General features: G+C 39.8%; 1 protein-coding gene across 5 annotated transcripts in view; it reads right to left on the bottom strand.

Annotated features, from left to right (window-relative positions):
- The window catches only part of iqsec3b (IQ motif and Sec7 domain ArfGEF 3b), a 95,465-nt gene that overhangs the window by 13,477 nt on the left and 55,563 nt on the right, over positions 1-26,425 (bottom strand). For all 5 annotated transcript variants that reach the window (XM_088340296.1, XM_088340295.1, XM_088340299.1 and 2 more), the window contains exons 6-9: positions 22,046-22,207; positions 12,141-12,263; positions 808-974; positions 9-148 (exon numbers count right to left, since the gene is read on the bottom strand). In XM_088340296.1, coding sequence (XP_088196422.1) covers positions 9-148; positions 808-974; positions 12,141-12,263; positions 22,046-22,207 — 592 coding nt within the window. The remainder of the gene's footprint in view (positions 1-8; positions 149-807; positions 975-12,140; positions 12,264-22,045; positions 22,208-26,425) is intronic.

A 26,425-nucleotide genomic window follows, 5' to 3' on the forward strand; every position in this document is an offset into this window, starting at 1 on the left:
AGGCTTACAGTCTTCAGGCCAAGGATGGACTGTTCCACTCGGCTCACATAGGTCACATGGTCCTCATTGGACCGCAGCTCTCTTTGTTGGATCCTTTCATAAATGCCAGCCACCATCTCTCTCGGGATGTCTGCGCCGTCATCCACACCTGAAAGAGAGACCGAGCCCCCCACCAAAATAAGAAAAACGATTAGCCCAACTTACTGTGAACAATACCGTCTGAGAGCTCAAGTCAAGGGCCTTTCAAAGAACGTCTTTTTTTCCCATCAACCGGGAACGAAAGAGATTGTGAGGGCGAAATCGTCCGACCGAGTGTTTAGTCTGCTGCGAGGTTCCTGTCAGGGCATTGAAAAATACTGGGCTGATTCACAAAAAACACAGGAGAGTTTTTAAGATTCGGTACGTATAGAAACGGTCAAATGCCGGCCGATTATGTTTCGACCTCTGGTTTCTATGAATATGAACGAGCTGTCTGAATGTTCACTGAAGAAAAAGTGTTGTTGAGCAAAGATAAATAGAAGTCAAAGAGCTGGCGGGTGCAAGCGGAAAATACCGGCTCGTATCGTTAAATCGCAATGAGGCGCAATTAATTGGCACGCTCTCCGAGGCAGAACCCGAAGTGCTGAGGATATATCAGACATGGAACACCGGGAAAGCGAGGACAGCCCGGAAAGCCGGGAGATGATGGCTTCAGGTATACCGTGATGCTGTTAAATGCAGTGTGAAAAGGACTGAACAAGCCTTGAATTGGTTCATTTTGGGGTTGTTTTTGTTTTTTGACACGAGCGCCCTAGACAATGAGATCACCTCTGAGGTTGCGTATGAAGTCGTCGAGGCCCATCTTGCGCTGAGGCTTTATGTTGGGCGAGTACATGTCGGTGTTGAGGAGGACCACGGCGAAGGCCAGGATGAAGATTGTGTCCGGGTTATGGAACTGCTGCACCACGTCGGGGTTGCACATGCAGTAGCGCTGGCTGAGTGGAACAACAACAAAAAAATTCAATCAAATACAAAGAAAATCTGCTATAATTTTAAGAATAATGGTGTCATGATCCGGTACGCCAATTTCCCACACAGGGTGCCAACTGGGGTTAAGTGGAGGAACTGCACACAGTCCAATGTCCCCACACCTGTGTCTCTTTTACCTCTTTTGTATTGACTGTTCCGACAGCAAACGGGATCAGGTGATGTCAAAACTACTTCAGGTTTGTTTTTTGTTTGCTGTTTTTCGTCTTGAATTTTATTTTTTCTCATTTGTTATTTTTATTTCCTTCCTACCACTCTCCCATTTAACCCCTTTTCCTTTCTTTCTTCCTTTCTTTCTTGGTAGCTTTCCTTTTTTGTTGGCTTTCTTCCTTACTTCTTTCTCTCCTTGGGTCCCTGTGGCTTTCTTCCCAGCTTCCTTTGTGGCTTCCTTGCTTATTTCTGTTCTTTCTTCCTTCATGGTTTTGTTCCCTCCTTCCTCTATTTCTTATTTCTTCTGGCTTCTCTACTTCATTATCTTCTTCCTTTCTTACTTTTTTCTTATTTTTTAATACTATGGTCATCCTCTTTGTTTTGGTCATTCCATTTCCATTCATGCCTTCTTTGTCTCTTTTCTCACTTCTTTTTTTTCCTTCCGTAATTAGTTTCTTGGATTATTTACTTCCCTCCTTCCTTCCTTCTTTCCCTCATTTCTTCCTTCCTTACTCTTTTCACTCATTGCTTACCTTCTGGCTTTCGTCTTGGCTTCCTTTCTTGCTTTGTTCCTTCCTTCCTTCCTTCCTTCTTTCCTTCGTTGCTTGTTTCCTTCCTTGCTTCTGTCCTGCCTTCCTTCATTCCTCCTCTCTTATTTCTTTCACCCCTCACTCATTCTCTTTCTTTCTGTATTTTCCACTCAACCTTCCGTACTTTTGTTTTTCTTTCCTCCATTCCTTCCTTCATTCCTTTTTTTCTTACTTCCTTGCTTCCTCCCGTACCCCTTCCTACTTCCTTGCGTCCTCCTTTCTCCCCTTCATTCATCCTGTTTAAATAGCAATTTGGGTGTAACAAGCACATTTCAAGGAAATAAAGACAGGGCAAACTAATTTTTCACTTGGGTTTATGCTAAAATATACAGACTAATCAAGTAATGCAAATTAAAATCAAGCTGGCCATTCGATTCATCTCACCATCTGCATCACAATTGACATAGAAGCCTTCGTAATCCACTTTCCACAATAACCAGACACTCAACTTTGCTGCAAAATGAAACCTGCCAAACTCAAGGTCTCGTTTATTAAGCCAACCTTGGTTCTTTTGAGCCGGCGTCGAGTATTGGAAACACCTTTCAGAAGCTTTTTTTGTGGCACCCGAAGCGCAGTCAAACTTAATGAAGCACCCTCCTGAATTCAGGGCCTGTGGCTCTTTATGATTAGAACGCACGTTTTCCTCCCCATTCTTATTTTAAGATATGGATCGTGAGCTGATTCTGATATGAGGACGGGTACGATACTAGCATCTGGAGGAGTGCGCGAAGTAAATGTAGTGTTGGCGTTTTTTAACTCAAGAAATTGGTAGGTTTGAAAAAAGTAATGGTCAACGAAGGTCATCGTGACAAACCATCTATCTTCATTAAAACGTCGTCAATTGAAGTGGGTCGGCCCGAGTCTTGGAACTGAAAATAAGTCCTCCTATGGCGCTAGGTGGTGTCTTGATGATGAAAAGATCATTAATTGCTCTGAAAAGACTCATTTGACACGCAAAAGCGGTCGGCGTCGTCAGGAGTGAAGCGACACTCGCTTCGTCACGTTGTGTCGCATGAGCGTCATGAAACGCTGCACTTTGACGGCATTGGCTGCCTGCCGGCTTGCTAACTGTCACTTGCGTTTAGAAGCTGGTGCATTCTGGGAGTATGCAGAAAGAGCGACAACGTTCAAGCGCCGAGGCTAAGAACTGTTTTTGTTTTCTGGCACATCTTGGCCTGATTTGTAAATACCATCCAGTTTGGCACTCGCTAAGTCAAAGTGTTAGCATGCATGCCACCCTTTTGACATTGAAAAGTGGTAGATTTCATCGCGCAGTCTATTTTTACATACGAAACAGAATCCATCTCCGGACTTTTCAAAGAAAACAAACAACACGCGCTTCCTTAAAACAGGTAGAACCAAACTTTTGTCAAAATGGAAATCTGATGTGATGGATTGAGCGGTTTATTCACGCTTAAAAATTTGGTCTCGCTTAAAAACAGAGCAGCTGCAGACCGAACAGCTAGTATACAATGCAGTTTTTGGTTGTGTAAATTTGTAAAAGCGGTAGACTATTGGTGTTTTTTTTAATTTAATCTGTAGGCGGTTTTAAGGGAAGAACAGCAGTGGTCTAACACGTAAAGTCATAGGGTTGGTGAATATGTGCTAGTGCAGCAAGACTTTTGAGGCAAGTTTACTTACTTATATCCACTAATTGAACATATGAACTAGCAAAAATAAAAAGCTAAAATCGTACACTTTTATTCACCAGTTAACGTAGCAAGCTATACGCTAGCTAACGCAAGCTATTGGTATTCTGTAATCACTCATTTAGTATGGTTAATATTGACAGTCAAGAAAACACAAAGGGAAAAATAAAGGACATGTGTCTAGTGATTTGAAATAATTCACAATAAACCAAGCATTATTACAATAATGTAATCCCTCTTTTATCTCATGCAATAGGGACCAGAACAGACATGTATTTGTTTGTCTTAAGGGCCCGGTCACACAGCCGTTTGCGTCTGTATCGAGGCTGAATCACGGCCAGAAATTTCTGCCTGTGAAGCGGACGCTATTGAACGCTTTGAGATCGCCATATAGACGAGATACAGCAGTGCTTTACACGCGGTCGGAAATTCACACGCGGTTGGCAGCGCGAAAAAGTTTTGCGCTCCTCAAATCTTTAGGGCCCGGTCACACAGCCTTTCACGGGCGTATCGAAGCTGAATCACGGCTAGAAATTTCTGCCCGTGAAGCAGACGCTGTTGGACGCTTTGAGATCGCCATATAGACGAGATACAGCAGTGCTTTACTCACGGTCGGAAATTCACACGCGGTTGGCCGCGCGAAAAAGTTTTGCGCTGCTCAAAACTTTAGACCACGTGTTAACCGCGGGCGGCACACGTGGTACACACGAGGTAATGACGCGGAAATGACACGGAACGACATGCTATGGCCGCGGCCAGGGCGTGGTTACACGTGGGTAGGACGCAAAATTTCAGCGGGTAATCGTGGGTGGAGCACGGTCATAGCATATTCTGCGCCTGTATCGCGGTGTTATTACGTGAAATTAGCGTGTTACGCGTGTGACGGTCAAACGCCTTTCTCCGCGTATATACAGCGCGATTTGCCGAGCACACGTCAGTTGTGCTCGAGACGTCAAGGGGTGGACATGGATCCCCGTCACCGTAGTGACCTCGTCTTAATCCATTTTCATTTCTTGACATTCCTTTTCATTTCATAACAAGATAATAAAATAAAAATGAAAAACTATTACAATAATACCATATTGGCTTCTTCAGTGCCATAGCTTGAAATCTTGATCTTCACGGGACTGTCTTGAGCGGTTATGATTTCTACAGCCCGGTGTTATGCCGAGAAATGCATCCCTGCCGAGATTTGCATCCCCTTGCTACTACAACCACTTTTACCTTGTTTTATCTCACATTTATATCACTTTTAGGGAATGTAATGGCGAACATATAACCAAATCCACTTCGTCTTGCATTTGTTGGGAATGTAATACAACTTAAACCATTCCGTCTTTGTTTTTGTTGTGAACGTAATCGAACGGTAATGCACAACGTATATAAATCACTTTTGAGAACTGTTATGCACTCTACCGTAAAGCAGAAATAAGCTTTATGGTAGAGTGCATAACAGTTTCAATACCAGCGATTTGAATAGAAAAAGGCAAAATAAACATGTTACCTGCTCAAAAGTGATTTGTATACGGCGTGCATTACCGTTCGACTACATTCACAACAAATACAAAGACGGAATGCTATAAGTTGTATTACATTCCCAACAAATGCAAGACGAAGTGCTTTTGGTTATTTGTTCGCCATTAAATTCCCTAAAAGTGATATAAAAGTGAGATAAAACGAGGTAAAAGTGGTTATAGTAGCGAGGGGATGCAAAGCTCGGCAAGGATGCATTTCTCGGCATATCGCCGGCTCGGCAGCTTTTATACCCGTGGTCCACACGAGAAAATGGCGCGGAAATGACGCGATGAGGAAGCGGAACAGTCGCCGGCATCTGTTTTGCGGGCATAGCACCGATAAACAGCGGGTTGGCCAATTTTGCACATTGTCCATTGCGGGCAACCACGGGCAAAAAAAAAAACGCAAAATTTTACCCGCGATACAGACGCAAACGGCTGTGTGACCGGGCCCTAAGGATATGCAAAAATCCGCAAAGTAGACAACCCCCCACATTTTAACAGGAATACTTGACTTGGGTTAATGGATCGTGGCTCCACGGGTGCTGTTCATTTTAGTTCGGAAGAACGTGAGGAAAAAAGCCGCCACAAATGACACAAGATTGCGCTCACAGCCACCGCTCTCAGCAATAGTTGAGTAGAGATAATCAATAGTGGCCAAAACAGTGCAGTTCATTTTAGACGGGCCAAATTACCACACTTCACCAACTCCTGTTCTCGGCAATAGAACGCCAACGGTCCGGGGATAATGGATTGCAACCACAATCGTGCATTTCCTTTTAGGCGGGAATACAGTAATGGCAAAGAAAGAATCAGTAGACCCACGAAGTGGACTCTGCCAGGTCAGACAGGGATAATCGATCTCGGCTGCACAAGTGCAGTTCCCTTTTTGGTGGACCGAATGTCAAAAAGAACTGCCTGGCTCATCAAAAATGCACTTGGCCAACCCCTGCTTACAGCAATATGTAACCGGAGATAATGGATTCCGAATTAGTAAATGATTACAGTACCTACAAGCAACTTTCTTATATATTTTTGTGAGGAGCTAGCCCAGATTAAAAAACATTAACAAAAAAGAGGAACACAAAATATGTTGTACAAAATATGTGCTACATGTTACTTTTTACATCTAATTCTGGTTTTCTTTGCAACTTGATGCTATGTTTACACATTTGCAAAATCTTATATGATGACCTTTTACTGTACCTTTTTATTAATTCCTCTAATAAAAAAGAATGAAAATTATAAAAATGAACAAATGTGTCTCGTATGGTTAATGAATGAAGTAAAAGTGTTAAAAAGAAGATAAACATTTTTTGTTGGAGTAAGAATTGTCATTTTATTTTTGTACAATATTTGGTGACCTTTACAATATACCGTAAAGGGCTGTATGAAAAAAGTACCTTTTCTGTATCTTCTAGCAGCAGTGCAATGGCAGACACCCGTACACCATTTTCATAGTTGGCAAACGTTTCCTTCTTCAAATTGAATGTTGTTGTATTGCTTTCCACTTTTCCTTTCCCTTATCACTAACTTTCTTGGGACTCATTAGTAAAAGTCAAGTCAAGTCATGTTTATTTGTGACGCCCTTAATCACAAGGAGTCTCAAAGGGCTGTAAAGACCACAGATTATTGCAAACCACACACTATTATTACTCCATCCCCTGATCTAAAACCTTAATGAAAAGAAATAGGAAAGGAAATAAAACCATCAAAATAAGATTAAAATGAGATATGGTCCCTCTCAAACACATAGAGCAGGTTGCGTCCGTTTTTTCTGCCATATTATGTCAAGGAAAACGCCCACTTCAAACAAGTTCGCGACCCACATTCATGTGCCGACCTACCACCGACCCGACCACACTTGCCTTTATCATTTTTGTTTGTATTTGATTTCGCAACATCCTGCAAACTAAATATTTTCCTTCAAGTTGTAGCCAACAAGCAAACGCAGCTTCCTGACTTGACGTAATATACGGCAAATGTTGACGAGAGCGAGGCTCGTGCCACTACGGGATGCGTGACTACACAAAGACACACACAAAGACACACAAATAGACACACACTCACAGTTATTGCATGTTTATGCACCGATGCGTGAATAAACATCAAAAACGTACGTCACTCTTGGCCCCGCATCCTATATCAGCGGTCTGTTTGAGCAGCAGCCTGGCATCTCCACATCACGCGGGCCGGCACGCGGGCCGGCACGCCAGCTGGCGCGAAGTAGCCTTTGCCGCCACCACGGCACAAACGCACACACGCATACGTGACATAACCACTCTTACGTAACAACTACATCATCCCGCTTACTTGTGACCGATACTCACAAAAGTGCTTTGCCGAAAAGGTCTCGGATATGTAATCAAGTGTTTTTCATTGCCTTTCAGATCAGGGGCGTAACCAGCACGTCTTTGGGGGGGCTCATCTCCCCCAAATTCAACCAATACACCCCATTTTTTATAACTCTCTTTTCCTTTGTAAAGAAAAGGATATGCCTAATTATGATGAAACACGCTAGATATAGTTTTTTAAAGTAAAACACATCAAAAATATGAGCAACGCAGTGTCGGAAATACTCCCCTGCCTTGAAATGGTTCAGTCCGTTTGATACCTGTGCTAGGCATTGTAGTATTTCTGCAGTAGTATTTATGTATTATTTTATGAGTTTATTTGGTTGCATTTTCGGTCGTGATTTTGCAGTTTTATTTTTGTGGTATTTCTGCACTATATCTAGTATTTTTTGTGTCTTACTGTAGTATTCTTATCGTGTTACTGTACTTTAATTTCGGCGTATTTTGTAATATTTCTACAGTAGTATTTTTGTAGCATTTCCAGAGTACATTTTTGCTGCATATCTGTCGTATTTTTGTAGTATTACTGTAGTTGTATTTTTGTAATATTTCTGTGGTAGTATTTATGTAAGAGTATTATTGTATTTGGCCTGGAGAGGGTTGGGCGCCACCAGGCTTTACTTGCCCAAAACACACCACAAGAAATGGTGCCTCTACGCGCGGTTAAGAGACCAAACCAACCAACCAACCATTATTGTATTATAGTGTTTCTATTATGGTAATTTTGTAGTATTTCTGGAGAAGTATATCAAAGTATTTCCATACTAGGATATTTGTAGTATCTCTTTAGTATTTTTCAATATTACTGTGGAGGTATTTTTTGTAGTATTTCTGTTTTAATACTTCTGTAATAGTATTTTTGAATCATAGTATTACTATAGTAGTTTTTCTATAGTATTTTTTTGTATCAGAATGAAGACAAAATAATATGTTAGGTTCCTGTTTTCAAACACTAAATTTGATATTTAGTTTTGTAATATTTTTGTAGTGTTTTGTTGCAGACACACAAAGGGAAAAAGGGGAAAATGTTGGCACCCCCCCAAAAAAATACTACTACTATATTTACTATTATATATATATCTTTATAATGTTTTGACGATTTTTGCGGGTCGGATGAAAAACCCTGATGGGCCGCATTTGGCCCATGGGCCATAGTTTGCCCACCCTGATCTGGGTGCTCATCAGCTCTAAACCTCAAATCGCCGATGCTTCAGATTCAGAGTGAAGTGTGACGATTATTTGCTCTTACCCTTTGGCGTTTTTTTGTTTTTTTTTTCTATAAAGGTCACTACGCATGGAAGAATTTGGGGGGGTGTCACTATGGATGGAGGGAGGCCTCAGCTTGTTGAAGTGTTTGCTGTGGTCAAGATACAAAGAGAGTATCATTTATGTAATGGTCGATTCTCAAGAGAAAATTCATATCCCTATCTTTTCTCTCACCCTGATTTCTCTCTGAAATCTGCAAAATGTTTTTTAAAAAAAGGACTTTAGATATTCACTTTAATTCACGGGTGTCCAAACTTTTCAGAAAACGGGTCAGATTTGGTGAGCTGAAGATGTGTGAGGGCTGACTTTTCAGACATGTGTTCTTTGAACAGTCTAATTAATTCACCTTGAGTGAAAGGTTTGCAGTGCCTAGCAATCTCAACCTTATAACTTGCCTTTGTAGTATTGTAAAAGAGCGCCGCTGAGCCATCAAAACAGCCTCTAGTTGCTTCACCTTTTCACAGCGTTTCGGATTTTGGCGAAAAAATACTCCGATTTCCTTTTGCCCTGGAAGCGGCGGTCATCACAGTCAACTTTCCTTTTTTTATTTGCAGTTGCCATGTCGGAAATGGGATGGGCTAAAATTGTCACAGAAAGCCAAGGGCCAGGTGGCCAAAGGGCTACCGCCATCTTCTGGTAAAATGGTAATTTTTTAAAATTATTATTTTGTACGGATTTATTTTATACTCCGATCTACATTACTGGCAGGCCACAAATCATTAACTTCATAACAGAGGCCACGGGCCAGTAAAAATTTGATCACGGGCCATAAGTGGCCCCCAGGCCGGACTTTGGACATGCTGCTTTGAGTGTTTGCCATCAAATAATATCTCATCTTATCTAATCTATTATTTAATCTTTGCTAGTTATTTGTCTCTATAGACGCACTGCAAAAACACATTATGTGGATATATTATAGATATTTTTTCTTTTTTTTAAAAAAAACTATTATTATTATTGTTTTAGCTAGACTACAAATTATTCCTTATATTTTCTAAAATTTTCTTTATTTAATTTGGATTATCAGAGATGTCCCAGTTTTCAGTATTGACATTTTCTTCCACAAAACTTCATCTGCAGCCAAAGCTTTCTTTAACCACAGTCCTCGCAAAAATGGACATTGTAACTCCGGGGCAGGGCTCAGGAACCAATGGCCCGTGAGCCATATGTGGCTCTTTACTTGGGCAAATCAGGCACGGAGCTAAAATTAATTTGTTGCACATCTTTCAGTGCAGTCAAAAGTTGGAAGATCAAAATTTGTTACATGCGAAAACTGAAACATTACTGAAACAGGTTCAGTCCAGTATATATAGGTCACATCCTCAACTCCAGTTTACAGTGAAGGTGTGAGACCAAAAAAAAACCCCGTTTCGGCCAGTATGTCACTAAAAATCCATCAATTGGTCGCTTATTAAACTATGTATGTTCACTGTTGGAAGATTTTATGATGAAAACCGACAAAACAAACTGTAAACACCCCATAATGCCATCGAACCACTTAGAGCAATGTGATTGGGTGAGCGATAAAGCACTCCATTTGCTCTCTCACGGCATGGTACATACGACGATTCTCTGACAGTTTGCAGTATTTTGTGACAGTTTTACAAAGGAACTTTGCTTGCACCTTGTTCTGAAACTATTTTTAGGACAAAAATGACAGTCATAATGAGCCTCAACAAATATTAGGTGGTATATCTAGAGTGATATGGGACACAGGCTCTGGCGTTATCAAATCAACAAATGGCACCGTGAATTTTCGTCTTCAAATGTATGATGTGGCTCTCGAAATATTTTTGCTTTAATGGCTCTTTGGGTCGAAAAAGAATTCTGACCCCTGCTCCAGGATAATGGTGAGAAGCTAGCACAATAGAGCCATTTTGTTATTTAACACTATCTGCAACCTCAATGGAAATGTTTAAATCTAAGCTTAAAACTCACTTCTACTCCATAGTATATGAATAACCTACTCTTCTCGTCGGCTGAAAAATAGTCTGTGTAATATAGCGTAATAATCTGTGAAGCCCTTTAAGACTCTTCGTGATTTGGGGCCATACAAATAAAAATGACTTGACTTGACTTGACTTGACTATTGTCCTATTGTTTCAGTATAAAAGTGTCCTTAATTTCTCGCACAGAGGACACAAGCAATGTATAACATTGAGAGCGTCACATTTATCACACTACATCACAGCAGCGATTTTTCTCCAATTTGTCCCTGCGAGCAATGAGTGGACACATCCAGGACGCGTCAAGGGCGACGCTGCAAAAGACAATTTGTTTTTCTCAATTCCTTTCCAACACGGAGCCATAAAGGCCGGATGAATACCACACTCGATCTCTTGAGAAGACGTTTTATGGAAAAGCCACTTTCGGATTGTTCGTCTCTAGAGTTTTTCTGCCCACTCATCGAGTAAGAAATCGTGAAATCTATCTTTTGTGAACTTTACGAAAATTGTGTGTTTGTGCTCCCGATTTGTGATGTAACCGCGGGGCCCGGTTTACAAAGTACTGCCTATGGGAGTTTAAGCTAGCATCAGTTGAGTATTAGCCAAAGTGTTAGGGGGTCATATGATGGAACTGGATTGTCTTTATTGTCATTGATATCAACGTGGTGTATGCAACGAGATTAGACTTGGTGCTTCAGGGTCAACGTGTAAACACTCTAAAGGGATCTGCAACCGCAGTGGAACTGGTGCCCACAGACTGCTTCTGAAAATAACACACCAGTGAAGGGTCATTGTGATTTTCTTGGAAAATCTCATTATTTTGCTCAAGAAAGTTTGCAGGGATGGGCTCCAGCACCCCCGCGACCCTACTGAGGATAAGCGGTGCAGCTAATGAGATGAGATGAGATGAGAAGTTTGATTTAAGTACATTCTTAATTCTTGTTGTTATTTATTTATTTTCACTAATGAGCTTTTATTCAATAATTCTTTCATTATCCTGTTTGAGTTGATTTGGTCAAAACAGGGGTCTCCAACCTTTTTTAGCTGAGAGCTACTTTTTTGCTACTTATTAGTGCAAAGGGTACCCAGTTTGATATACATTTCTAAAATAATAACTTATCTTTTGATATTTGTTTTGTTGTTACTACGTTATTTCTAGGTTAATAGTTGGAAGTAGAAAACAGAGAGGAAAAAAGACAGAAAGAGATAGAGAGGGAAGAAAGACAGACAGAGAGAGAGAAAAAATGAGAGAGACAGACAGAGAGAGAGAGAGAGAGAGGGGAGATAGGAAAGAAAGACCAAAAGAGACAGAGAGAGAGAAAGAAAGAGAGGAAAGACACAAAGAGACAGAGAGAAAGGAAATAAATACAGGAAGAGAGAGAGAGAGAAAAAAGAGAGGAAAGAAAGAAAGAAAGAAAGAAAGAAAGAAAGAAAGAAAGAAAGAAAGAAAGAAAGAAAGAAAGAAAGAAAGAAAGAAAGAAAGAAAGAAAGAGAGAGAGAGAGATTTGAGATTTGAGCCGCGTAAACAATGTCTGACAGCTTTTCAAAAAAAATAAAAAAAATAAACGCAACCTTTCTTTTGCCGGATTACTCAACACAAAAACCGCCTGCCGAGAATAGCCAAAAGCTTGCGTTTCCGTCTCACCTGAAGGCCTCGATGAGTCGCTCCACCTTCTGGGCCTCACCTTGCACTCGCACGTGAGCCTGGAATTTTCTCAGTGCTTCGTCCAGTTCCATGCCAGAGAAATCCATCTCGTCCACCACGCAGCTGACAGCCAGCAAACAAGAAAAAGGAGACAGTCATCATTAACCTCTCACTGTAGCTAATTATATACAGTGCCCCCTTCCTGAATTCTGTCTTATTTGCATCTATATCACTCATAAAAGTTGCAGATCATCAGACAAATTTTAATATCAACAACCCAAGAAAACACAAAATGCAGTTTCTAAATGTTGATGCCATTTATTAAGGCATGTGTAAAATCTGGCAGTATGAGTAAAAAGTAATTGCTCCTCCTTTTTAAATCTCAGAGTAACTGTGACTCAACACAGTTTTATGTTAAATTCCACAGGCTACACCTAAACTTGCCTGGCCACCCATGTTGAATCAAGAACTTCAACTCAATCTGTTTGACAAAGTGAAGTAGGCTACAAAATTCCATAAGAAATGACATGCCACGACCTAAAGAAATTCTGGAAGAAACTAGAAAAAAACTAAAGAAAATCGTTGAGAGAGAACCCCGGCCGGCCGACTTTATGATTGAAATGTTAAGCCTGGACGAGTTCGGGCTTGGGCCCAAGATCTTGCCTCTACTCTGTGTAATATTAAAATAGATTTGGATCTTAAACCTTGTGAGTGATGAATACGAGAGAAAAAAAGACTGAAATCAGGGAGGAGGCACTGTATGTTTAACGTTGTATTGCGTAAAGGTTAAAGAGAAGACTTTTAGCTAACCTGCATTGGTTCTTTGTTATACAAAATATACAAAATCATGCATGGACTTGCTTTCTTATATCTTTCAGATTTAATTTCCCTCTATTTTCTGGTCTGGAGCCTTCGCTCTGAAAATGCTGGTCTACTTGTGATCCCAAGAGCCAAGAAGACCACAGGTCACACAACCGTAGGTTCAAGAGCGTTCTCCATCCGGGCCCCGGTGCTGTGGAATGCTCTGCCCTCTGAGATTCAATCTCCAACTTCAGTGAAAATGTTCAAATCTAGACTTAAAACACACTTCCATTCAATGGCTTATGAATGATCTAGATTTGCATGTTCACAATATGTGTGTATTGTTTTTTATTGCAACATCCATTGCAGCCTGGTCATCCTGGAAGGGGGATTATCTCATGTGTGGTCCCTTCTCAAGGTTTCTTCATTTTCCTCATGTTGAAGTTTTTAGGTTTTTCCTTGCCCTCATGTAGGTTTTAGATCAGGGGACGATGTAATAATAGTCTGTGGTTTGCAATAGTCTGTGGTCTGTACAGCCCTTTGGGACCCTTTGTGATTAAGGGCGTCACAAATAAACATGACTTGACTTGACTTGTGTGGCTAAATTTGGACATCCCGAGAACAGGTTTTACACAACGCCTATTTTTGGACCAATTTGGCTCCGCATCGAACAAACTAAACACAAGCCAATTTTAGACGTGTATTTCTTTGAAAACCCGAAGAAAAGAAAAAAGAGACGACAATCACGACGCACGAAGCAGAGGTAACGTGAGCGGGTTAAGTCCGAACGAATGCGCACACATGCAAACACACAAGGAGCTTTCTTCTCACGGTCCTACTTCCATTACCGAGCTGCTGACCCGGAAGACTCACGCTCGCACAAATACACAAAAAGTGATGACAGTGGGAGATAAGAGGCATGGGAGTCACATAATGACATTCAAAAGTGTACATGAAAGCCTTTCAATGTGCCAATGGCGCCAACGCATACATGAACGTGTGCGTGTGCTCGCGTTTGTGTGCGTGACCTATTTCGACAATCTCTGAGACAAGCCTCAGCAAAAAAAAGCCTCTTCCTACGTCCTGGATTTTTGGGGGGATTTTACAAACCAGGGCGTATCCCCCTCCCAAAAACAAAACAATTTTGCATCTATGCATGTCATCATACACTTTTGCTACTAAGACAGCTCCGCTGGAGACCAGAAAAGTGGAAGACTGTTTTCAGGATTTTTTTAAGACAGTGTGTAACGGGTGTAATAATAACGTTTGTTTTGTTGAAATTCCTGCTGAAATATGTTTGTATAGTCGGTGTATAAGTGTCTTGCAATGACGAGTCAAACAGCGCCATCTGCTGGTAAGAGGTAAGGTGAAGTTACTGTAAATTCCGGACTATAAGCCGCTACTTTTTTCCCTAACTTTTAACCCTGTGTCGTATTCAGCGATGCGGCCAATTTATGTAATTTTTTAACGGCCGGTAGCGGCGCTCGAGTGTTGCTACCATTAACTGCCCTGTCGAAACTATAATATTATTATTAAAGCTTTGAAAACTGTCTCGGTGTACCGTCTTTCTTTGTAAATGTGTAACCCATGTATAATATGTATTTGCAACTGTATATTTTTGTAATGTATTTATTTGTATTTATTTTAGACACTTATTCTGATATGTTTTGCACGGATGAACGAAAAATGAGGGGCGGAACAAACGCGGAGTGCCGAGTTTAAGTGGGGACCGCTAAAGGTGAGGGACAGACAAGGAAAGAAGAGGGGGTAAAAAGTTGGTTAAAGAAAAAGGAGTTGCGTGAGTAAATGTGTTCATCTGATATATTTTTCCCACCCTTACCTTTGGAAATATACACTTTTTTCCTTGGATTACTTTCAACGGGACCTGGACTCTGCAGGTCTGCATCAAACCTTAAGTACCGGTATCATTTTCCGTTCATTTTGCCGGCTGTGATTATTGGACTGTGGACTTTAATGAAGGACATTTAGTTTCAATCGCGGGACTTGAAGTCGGGTTTGGGTTAATTTTGTGTTTGTGTTAGATGTTTAAATGTGGGGGCATGCGGCTTATATACAGGTGCGGCTTGTGTATGTACAAAATCTGTTTTCCTCTTAAAATGTGGTGGGTGCGGCTTATAATCAGGTGCGCTCTATAGTCCGGAATTTACGGTAAGTCTCTGAGTTTATGACGGGAAACCGGATTTTGTTAGCATTACCCAGCGCATGGCTAATGGTGAGCCACGATATTTTGGTGCTCCGCAAAAAAGTTAAGCTGATAAATCTTGTAACATACACAGTCACGTAACGGAAATTCTCCAGCTGTTTTATTGTATTTTTCTTTCGTTTTTGTTGTCATTTACGTTAGTTTTGCCATATGTTGTACTGAAGTCAATGCTAATTTCCCACGTAGATCTTGAAAGCTAGCGGAGGTGCCAACCAAATCGTGAGTGTGTAGGTTGCAGCTACTGAAATAAAAGCCTCATCATCTGGTGGGACAGGTAGAAGTGTTTCTCAACTGGTCTGATTTCATGTCCCGCCATCCCAGGATGTTGCAATAACTATTGATAAACAGATATCGTCAACAGGAAAACACAAATACAGAAATACTACAAAAACATACTACAGTAATACCAGAAAAATACTATATTGCAGCTGCAAAAATATTACCATAATACTACAAAAATACCATTGTAATACCACAAAAATGCTACTACCGAAATACCACAAAAATAGCCACAAAGAAAATCAACTGCGGGAATACTACAGAAATGCTATAAGAATACTATAGTCATACTACAAAAAAGTTTTGTAATACTACAGGAAAAATAAAAAATATTTTTAATACCACAAAATTACAACTACAATATTACTATAATACAAAAATACAACTGCAGTAATACTACAAACATACCAATAGAAAACTATAAAAATCAACTACAGAAATGCTCCAAAATATTATTGTAATACTATCAAACAAAATACAACTATGGAAATGCTACTGACATATTATAGTAATACAATAAAAATACTTTAGTAACATTGAAAATATACTTTTGTAGTATACTACTTCGAAACACCTATACTAATACTACAAAAATACTATAAAATACTACAGAAACACTACAAAAAATCAAGAAATTATTGCCATTTAAAGTGAATGAATTATTATGACTCTTAGGGATTTTTTTGCTCTTCTTAGCATTTTCCCAGGCAAGGGCCCACAACCCACTGAAAATAGCCCCCTACCCAACAGTTGAGAACCACTGTTTTAAGACGTGTAACTTTGAAAGATAGAGCATGGAAAAAAGTTAGCCTTCCAAAAGATAAGCGCACAATGGTGGAATTAATCTCTAAGCGTTAAGAGCATTAGGAGAGGACAAGATTATTATGAGATTTGAGGTAAACACAACAAAGGCTGTTTTTGTTCTAAACTACTCCATCTTGGATGGGCTGAACACAACCCCATTTTTTACATTTATGTCTAAAATCGACCACAATTAGCCTAAAATCCAACATCCGGTGCCGGGTGGCTTTTAAACTATTCCCCCTTCTCCCCCCGTTTGTAATCCAAATTCATTGGTCTCTCAGCAATGACTATTCCCCATTTCCAAACTTGCTTCTTAATGTGCTTTTATACCCTTTTTTTGTTTGAGTTGCCATTTTTGTAGCTTTAAAACACGACAGCGAGTCCTGGAGGTGCTCCAAACAGAGGATGACTGATGGAAACCTGAAAATCAAAGTAGCGAAAGTGCCGCTAATGCGTCTCTGGAGTGTGAAGTAGCTGGCTATGTTGCTATATGATCTGTGATCTGCATTTATATAGCGCTTTTCAAGTCAATGACTTCCCAAAGCGCTTTACAATGTGCTCCACATTTTCCCAATAGCGGCCTTGCAGCCATGTAAGGCGCTAACCTGCTTATTGGGGGTATTAGGGGTTCAGTGTCTTGCCCAAGGACACTTCGACATGTAACACGGACGAGGCGGGATTCGAACTGGGATCCCTTGATCCCAAGACGAGCGCTCTACCTCCTGAGCCACTGCCGCCGTCTTGATAAATGTATTAGTACTAGCAGCTAGGCGTAATATCAGCAGAGGTGGGTAGGGTAGCCAAAAATAAGTACTGTAACTTCAGAATAATGTGACTCAAATAGAAGTGAAAAGTAGTCGTCCAAATAATTACAAGAGTAAAAGTAAATACACACCGTCCCCTACTTGCGACCATTCGACGAAAAACAGTAGATGCGATCATTTTTTTCGGGATGTCGAAAAATATCCGGTTATTGCTGTAGGTTAGATTTTGTATTGTGTACACCTTTTTCCGAGTACAGGACATTACTGTAGCGCTTCTTTTCGTCGCTACTGGCGTGTGGCGCTGTGAAAGGTAACCCAGCATCCACTCCGAAGAAGAAATCGGCTTCCTCTTCCTAGTTCGTGTGAAAACATTCTATACTGTATCTCCAGCGCACAAGAACTTTGACATTTTTATTGTTTAATGCATCCATTTAATATGGTTGGTGTAAAGTGAAAAGAAGAGGTGAGGTGTTTCTTTTGAAATGAAAGTAGAATAAGAAAGCCTGATGCGGTTGAGAAAATGGCAGGTCGCTTTTTTTCTGCGATTTTCTACCACAGAGGACGAAGTCATCTGACTCTTGTAGCTCATCTTCCAAAAGTAATTTGAACTTAACTTAATCTATCTTTAAAGAGCATATTATTTTATGAAATTTTTATTTTTTAGTACGAAAAACACAGGTTACTTGTACAAGCCTTAAACATACTCATATAAACCTTAGCCATAGAAAACATTGCACTGAAGCAACTTATGAACAAATTCAATTTAAGAACGATCGTACAGTATGTAGGGCAGCGTCTGTAATTACTCTATTACTGAGTAACTGTAACAACGTCTCAGTCACGGTTGCCATCTGCGGCTCATTGACAGATTGGCTTTCTGTTAATTTTAAGCTCAACGCTGTCACGCTTCCCTTGTCAGCCCGTCAACGAACTTCTGCCCCGCAAGACGTGGGTTTGGACTCGGTCCTGTCCCTGTTGTTATTTTTCTGTACGGTATTGTTCTCGTTTATTTTGTCCCATATAATATCGGTTATCAGTTTAGTTTCCGTCTATTTTTGTCCTGTTTATTATTTTCTCCAGTTTCGTTCCCGTCTAGTGTGTCCCGTTTGTTTTAGATATCCTGATTCATTATCTATCCTGTCTGTCCCGTCCTGTCCGGTATCGACCCCATCTGTCCAATATCAACTCGGGCAATTGGAATTGATCTCGTCGGTCTCTGGCTTCCTGTCTTTCCACGCCAGACCGCTGCCTAAAGTGCCTGACTCCCCATTTCCCGTAAAATAAAAGGCTTGTGTGAGAACATCACGCGTTTGATCCTGATCCTGTTCTGGTTCCATGACAGTCTTATTTATTGATACTTTTTTCAAACAAACCTTCAATCAGATCATCAAAGTCCATCCAGTAACATTAAATTACATTTTATTTTAAAAATACATAATAATAATCAAGTTCAAAAACTGTATTCTTGTGCTGGATGAGATTGCAAGGTTTCAATCAAAGTCTTGAAAGATCAACCACAGAAATCGGTTGTTTGGCCTCACACACAAAATTCAGCGCCATCTTTCCAAGCGTTACTTTCGAAAAGATTTTGGAATTTTTCATAGTAGTATCACTTGAAGAGGACTTGCGTTTTCTGTGGGACTCCAGTAAGTCTGTGTACTCGGACAGTGTGTTGGGTCAACCATCTGTGGATTAAAAAATATATATATCTTACTTTTGTTGTGTTTCTGTAGTATTTTTGTTGTATTTTTTTATTATTACAGTAGTTTTATGATTATAAAATCTTTGTAGTATTACTGTAGTAATTTCTTTTGTTTTTTTGTACTACCGCTGTTGTATTTTGTATTATTTCCATATAAGAATGTTTGTTGTATATCTGTAGAGTTTTTGTAGTATTTGTTATAGTCCAGTGTAACTGTAGTAATATTTTTGTAGTATTTTTATGATATTTCCATAGGAGAATTTTTGTAGTATCACTATAGGTGTAATTTGTAGTTTCCGTTGTTATCATCTTGTAGTAGTATTTTTGTAGTAATATTTCTCGAGTAGTTCTTTATATTATAGTATTTGTCTGTCCGTGTGTGCCCTGCGATTGGCTGGCAACCAGTTCAGGGTGTCCCCTGACCACTGCCAGATGATTGCTGGGATGGGCTCCAGCACCCCCGCGACCCTACTGAGGATAAGCGGTGCAGCTAATGAGATGAGATATTTTTAGTATTTCAGTAGTATAATTTATGTATTTCTAAAGCAGCATTATAGTAATATTTCTTTGTATTTCTGTAGTATTTTTGTTGTATTTCTATAGTAACTTTTGTGTTGTGTATCTGTAGTATTTTTGCATTATTAGAGTAGTTTTATGATTATAGAATGTTTTAGTATTACTGAAGTATTTCTTTTTTAGTAGTGTTGTACTATCTCTGTTGTATTTTGTAGTATTTCCATATAAAAACGATTTAGTATACCTGTAGTACTTTTGTAGTATTTTTGTAGCCCAGTGTTACTGTAGTTGTATTTGTTTTAGTATTTTTGTGATATATCCATAGGAGAATCTTTGTAGTATCGCTACAGGTGTAATTTGCAGTTTTTCTGTTGTCAACCTCTTTTAGCAGTATTTTTGTAGTAATATTTCTCTAGCAGTTTTATATTATAGTATTATGTATTTATATTTGGTTTGTGATTCATCATAAATCTAAAGCCGTTTTTTTGTTGAATCTTTGTAGTATTTCCATAGTAGTATTTTTGTCATTTCTTTTTAGTATTTTGGAATATTACTATAGTTGTCTTTCTGTAGTTTTTTTGAGTAAATAATTCTGTAGTAGTGTTTTGTAATATAGTATTACTAAAGTAGTATTTTTATAGTAATTCTATACATTTTTTTATTTTCAGAATAATACATGAGGTCTGTGTTTTTAAGCACTATATTTGATATTTAGTTTTGTAGTTATGTGTAGTATTTTTGTTGTATTTCTGTCGAATTATTGCCAATGGAGACAATGTTGGCACCAAAAATGTTAACCACACTTGGGGCCCCCTAGTGGTTGCAGGGCCCTAAACAGACTCTTAGCTCGCTTATGCCGTGGGCCGGCTCTGCTTGTACTGATTAAACTCTGCCAGAAGTTGTACTTACAAAATTAAATTATATAAAGAGACTTCTAATAGAATTCATTACTAGTCATTCTTTATCTGTCTTTGAACTGGCTTTTTTTCTTCTCCACTATATTTCATTTTTACTTCTGTTTTTTTCTTCCCAATCCTCTCTAAAACCTTTGAAAGACGGCAAATGTTCAATTGCTTGAAAAAATAAGATAATGGCTTACAAAGACACGGGAATGTAGCAATAAATTATTAATATTGAATCTAAAGTTGTCTTCGTTGAGGTAAGCAAACAAACGCGAGACATTTGAGATTTGATTTGAAGCTATAGCGAGGAAGACATTGGGAGTAACTATACATGACTCTAATAAATTCAATTGTTGGTGGAAAATACTATCAAGATGTCTTTTTTTTTTTAATAATGACTTACGACCAATTTGTGCATTCATCCAACTGAAGATATGCCTCTGGGGTTAAACCAGGGGTTGGAGATCCAGAATGTTGTAGGAGTCAGTTTGGATGCACCAGAACAGACAGCATTATGAAAAGTCAGGATTATGAAGACTAGAGGACACATCAGGGACGTCTGGGATAACGCAATTGAAAAGTTCAAAGCAGGACTGGGATACAAGAAAGTTTTAAAGCATTTACAAATCTAAAGGGACCATAAAACCATTGCAAATAAAAATAAAAAAACCTGGTCGTCACTCTAAACTTTGCCCCAAAGGAAGAAAAAACTAATCAGAGAAGGAACCAAGGGGCCCATGATCACATTGGATGACCAGCAGGCATACACAGCTGAGGTTTACAATCTGTGCACAAGACTATTAGTTGTACCCTGTATACATCTGTTCTTGAAAGAATACCATAAAAAGGCCCCTCATATACTTACAGGAAGCCACATGGGAGGGACTAATAACATGTGGAAAAAGGTGTTCTGATCGGATAAGACCAAATTTTAACTTTTCGGGCTGAATGCAGTGCCACGTTTGGCGTAAGAGTAACACTGCACATAACGCTGACAACACCACCCCCACTGTCAAACATAGTGGTGGCAGCATCATGCTCAGAGGTTGTTTTTCTTCAGCAGAGATTGGGAAGATTGTTAGGAAGATTGAGTGGTCCAATTACAAGGAGATTCTGGCAGAGAATCTGTTGGGGTCTGCAAGAGACCTGAAAATGGGGTGCAGGTTCACCTTCCAACAGGACAACAATCCTAAACATAAAACAAAATCTACAATGGAATGGTTTGAAACTAACAATATAAAGGTGTTAGAATGGTCAACCCAAACCTCAATCCTGCAGAGCATTTGTGGAAAGATCTAAAAATAATTTGCACGAACGATCACCATCCAACCTTAGGGAACCTGAGCTGTTTTGTGAGGTAGAATGGGAAAATACTTCCGTTTCAGGATGTGCAAAATTTATATAGACATACCCCAAAATACTTGTGGCTGTGATCGCAGCAAAAGGAAGGTGTACAAGGTATTAACTCAGGGAGGGCAACATTTTTGCAACACATGCTTTTCCTTTTTTTTTATTTGTTAGCACAATATAAAATATTGAATCTCTTCGGTTTCTTGTGTCTCACATGGTGTTGATTCTTTGGAAACATTTTAAGTTTTATATTGATAAGTTCTTGGGGGGGACCTATACTTTTGCAAGCCTTATAAGTAAAAGAACATATTACTGCATATATAAACTGTATATATGTATATTCATTGGAAAACATTAAGAATGTTTGTGTCATGTTTGCTCTCCTTGTAAAACCATGTGATTTTCCATTATGAAACAAATTTGAAATAGCTCCAGGGAGCCACTAGGGAAAGCCAATGAGCATGCGGATCCGGAGCTGTTTGTTGCTGCCCCCCCTGGGTTAAGCTAAGAATTTTAATTTTTTGGTTTAAAAAAAAAAAAATTGTAAAAAGCAGCTGACTCACTCAAGAACGTCTCGGTTGAACTGGAGCTTGCTGTTGCCCAGGAATTCTCCGATCATCTGCCGGCTCAGGCCTTTCCTCTGCAGCAGGAAGTGAGCCACGCCGATTGCCGTGTCTGGCACGAAACCTCGTGTGATCAGGAAGTGGATTCCTTTTTCTGGGTTCCTGTCATCGACAAGGGACAGAAAAAAAGAAAAGGTTTACGATGACAATGTATAAAGTACAGATATCAACAGGGTGGCCCGCAGGGCAGAACAAGGGTTTGTATATATATATATATATATATATATATATATATATATTTTATAAAACCGGTGCACCTTATTGTCTGGAAAATACTGCAAAAAAATTCCGAAATACGTGACTACAATGAAATGGTACTCTATACAATAAACTTTTATGAATAAATGAATTCAATTTTGTGGTGAAACCAGATGTCATAATGTTAGTTCATGTTCCGTGAAATAAGATTTTGGACCTTAGCTCTTACAGTACTTTTCATTTCAGGTACCTTGTAGTCCAGTGAGCATATACAAATATTTCTTAAAAACGACTTTTGGCGGGGTGTACATATACATACACATACATATATACACATATATATACACATATATATATATATATATATATATATATATATATATATATATATATATACAGTGCATCCGGAAAGTATTCAAAGCGCTTCACTTTTTCCACATTTTGTTATGTTACAGCCTCATTCCAAATTGTATTAATTAATCTCTTATCTCAAAATTCTACACAAAATACTCCATTATGACAATGTGAAAAAGTTTGTTTTTTTTTCCTTTTTTTGAATTTATTAAAAATAGAAAACTAAGAAATCACATTTACATAAGTATTCACAGCCTTTGCTTAATACTTTGTGTATCCACCTTTGGCAGCAAATACAGCCTCAAGTCTTTTTGAATATGATCCCACAAGTTTAGCACACCTATCTTTAGGCAGTTTTGCCCATTCTTCTTTGCAATAAGTCTCAAGCTCAATCAGGTTGGATGGGAAACGTCTGCGCACAGCCATTTTCAGATCTCTTCAGAGATGTTCGATCGGATTCAAGTCTGGACTCTGGCTGGGCCACTCCAGGACATTCACGGAGTGGTTCTGAAGCCAATCTTTTGAGATCTTGGCTGTGTGCTTCGGGTCGTTGTCCTGCTGAAAAATGAACCTTCGCCCCAGCTTGAGGTTAAGAGCGCTCTGGAGCAGGTTTTCATCCAGGATATCTCTTTGTATTGCTGCATTCATCTTTCCTTCTATCCTGACTAGTCTGCCAGTTCCTGCTGCTGAAAAACATCCCCACAGCATGATGCTGCCACCACCATGCTTCACTGTAGGGATGGTATTGGCCTGGTGATGAGCGGTGCCTGGTTTCCTCCAAACATGGCACCTGGCATTCACACCAAAGAGTTCAATCTTTGTCTCATCAGACCAGAGAATTTTGTTTCTCATGGTCTGAGAGTCATTCAGGTGCTTTTTGGCAAATCCCAGACGGGCTTCCATGTTCGTTTTACTAAGGAGTGGCTTTCGTCTGGCCGCTCTACCATACAGGCCTGATTGGTGGATTGCTGCAGAGATGGTTGTCCTTCTGGAAGGCTCTCCTCTCTCCACAGAGGAACGCTGGAGCTCTGACAGAGTGACCATCAGGTTCTTGGTCACCTACCTGACTAAGGCCCTTCTTCCCCGATCGCTCAGTTTAGAAGGCCGGCCAGCTCTAGGAAGAGTCCTGGTGGTTCCAAATGTCTTCCATTTATGAATAATGGAGGCCATTGTGCTCATTGGGACCTTCAAAGCAGCAGACATTTTTTTGTATCCTTCCACAGATTTGTGCCTCAAGAAAATCCTTTCTCGCAGGTCTACAGACAGTTCTTTTGACTTCATGCTTGGTGTTTGTGCTCTGACATACACACTCAACTGTGGGACCTTATATAGACAGGTGTGTGCCTTTCCAAATCATGTCCAATCAACTGAATTTACTGCAGGTGGACTCCAATTAAGCTGTAGAAAGATCTCAAGGATGATCACAGGAAAAAAGATGCACCTGAGCTCAGTTTTGAGCTTCATGGCAAAGGCTGTGAATACTTATGTAAATGTGATTTCTTAGTTTTCTATTTTTAATAAATTCAAAAAAAGTAAAAAAAAAAACTTTTTCACATTGTCATAATGGAGTATTTTGTGTAGAATTTTGAGATAAGAGATTAAATTAATACAATTTGGAATGAGGCTGTAACATAACAAAATGTGGAAAAAGTGAAGTGCTGTGAATACTTTCCGGATGCACTGTGTATATATATATATATATATATATATATATATATATATATATATATATATGGGCAGCACAGCGGCGCAGTGGTTAGCGCGTGTGCGGCACAGTTCTAAGGTCTTGGGAACCTCCTGTGTGGGTTCAAATCCAGCTACCAGACTTCCTGTGCGGAGTTTGTATGTTCTCCCCGTGCTTGCGTGGGTTTTCCTCCGGGCACTCTGGTTTCCTCCCACATTCCAAAGACATGCATTTCAGGTGGATTGGCCGGTCCAAATTGTCCCTAGGTGTGAATGAGCGAGCGAGTTGTCTGTCCCTGTGTGCCCCGCGATTGGCAGGCAACCAGTTCAGGGTGTCCCCTGCCCACTGCCCGATGATTGCTGGAATGGGCTCCAGCACTCCCACGACCCTACTGAGGATAAGCGGTGCAGCTAATGAGATGAGATGAGATTTTATATATATATATATATATATATATATACACATTTTAGCCATTACATGAAAAATAATAATAACAATTATTTATATATAGGAAAAGTACACAATTATGAACAAATTGTTCACAAGACATGACACTAATAGGACATGACTTTATTAACACGCTTATTTATTTAAGACAAATACAATTTTAAAAATGTATATACAATTCATCAATAATTGTAAGTAAAAATACAATTTATATATTATATGTTCAATTGTTTGTAATTCTTTGACTGAATAAAACAAGAATAACATTAAAATACAAGTAAGAATAACTCAAAGGCGCAGTTTGGGCATGGGGACGTGTCCCCACCAATCATTGTCTTAACCCGACCAATATTTTAAAAAAGTGTGCTATTTCCCCCAAAATGCCCAGATCAAACCTGCACCCTCGATGGAAACATATTTACTTTGTCCATCCATCCATTATCTGCACCTCTTGTCCTCAGTAGGGTCGCGGGCTGCTGGAGCCCATCCCAGCCATCTTCAAGCAGTGGGCAGGGGACACCCTGAATTGGTTGCCAGCCAGTCGCAGGGCACTCAGAGACAGACAACTCACTCGCTCATTCAAACCTTAGGACAATTTGGACCGGTCGATTAACCTAACATGAATGTTTTAGGAATGTGGGAGGAAACCGGAGTGCCCGGAGGAAACCCATGCAAGCATGGGGAGAACATGCAAACTCCACATAGGAAGGTTTGTCTTCACTTTGTACGGATTTTAATTTGCCTGCTACTTTTGTTCCACATTTATCAACACTTCACAAATGTATGTGCAGGATTGGTAGCTTGCAAGAACTACAATTGATCCAAACAAATGCTTATCACGAGCGTGAGTGTGTGTAAACCGCAGCATGTGTGTCAGAGAGAGAGGTAAAGAATAAAATTCTCATGAAAATAAAGAAAAACACGAGTGCATTCAAGCTGGAAGCTTTTAGCTGAGATCGCGTCCGGGTCAGAACGACTGTCAGCCATGCGTGTTGCTTAATCAACTTTAATTCGCAAAAGTGATAATAATGATAATAAGTAAAGGCCAGCCCTGCTCTCCCCCTTTTATGGCTCCTTTCATAACTCGGGTGCCCTCGCTATTTTCTTCATTATCTCGTCCATCGCCTCAGAGCCTTCGCCTTGACTCTGCTTGCGTAAGCCCCGCCCACAAAAGAAACTCCCCAGGCTAAAACTGCACTTTGAAGGGGTGATGGCAAGTCCGGCTCATTTTGTAGAACCGGCTCTTTCAGCTGGGTTCACTGAAAAGAGCTGACCCCAAACGGCTCGTCAGATTATTATTTTCAGAAATATTGTACACTAAATTATTTGATTTCAAGAATGTCCGTAGAGCAATGGTTAGTACATTGGCCCGACACGCGAAAGATTCCTGGTTGGAGATTGAGTGGAGACATAGGTTGGTTTGAAGAGGGATGGGCCCCACCAGGCTGTACTTGCCCAATACACACTACAGCAAATAGTGCCTCTAAAACCCTAGTGGTTAAGTGACTCAACCAACTATGTTACTTTATTATAATAAGCTTTATTGTTTAATATAGTAAGGTCATGTTTATTTGTATAGCCTTCAATCACAAGAAGTTTCAAAGGACTGTACAGACTACAGACTATTATCGTACCTG

This window comes from Urocampus carinirostris, chromosome 7 (genome assembly GCF_059441175.1).
Source record: "Urocampus carinirostris isolate Australia breed hairy pipefish chromosome 7, RoL_Ucar_1.0, whole genome shotgun sequence".
Taxonomy (NCBI): domain Eukaryota; kingdom Metazoa; phylum Chordata; class Actinopteri; order Syngnathiformes; family Syngnathidae; genus Urocampus; species Urocampus carinirostris.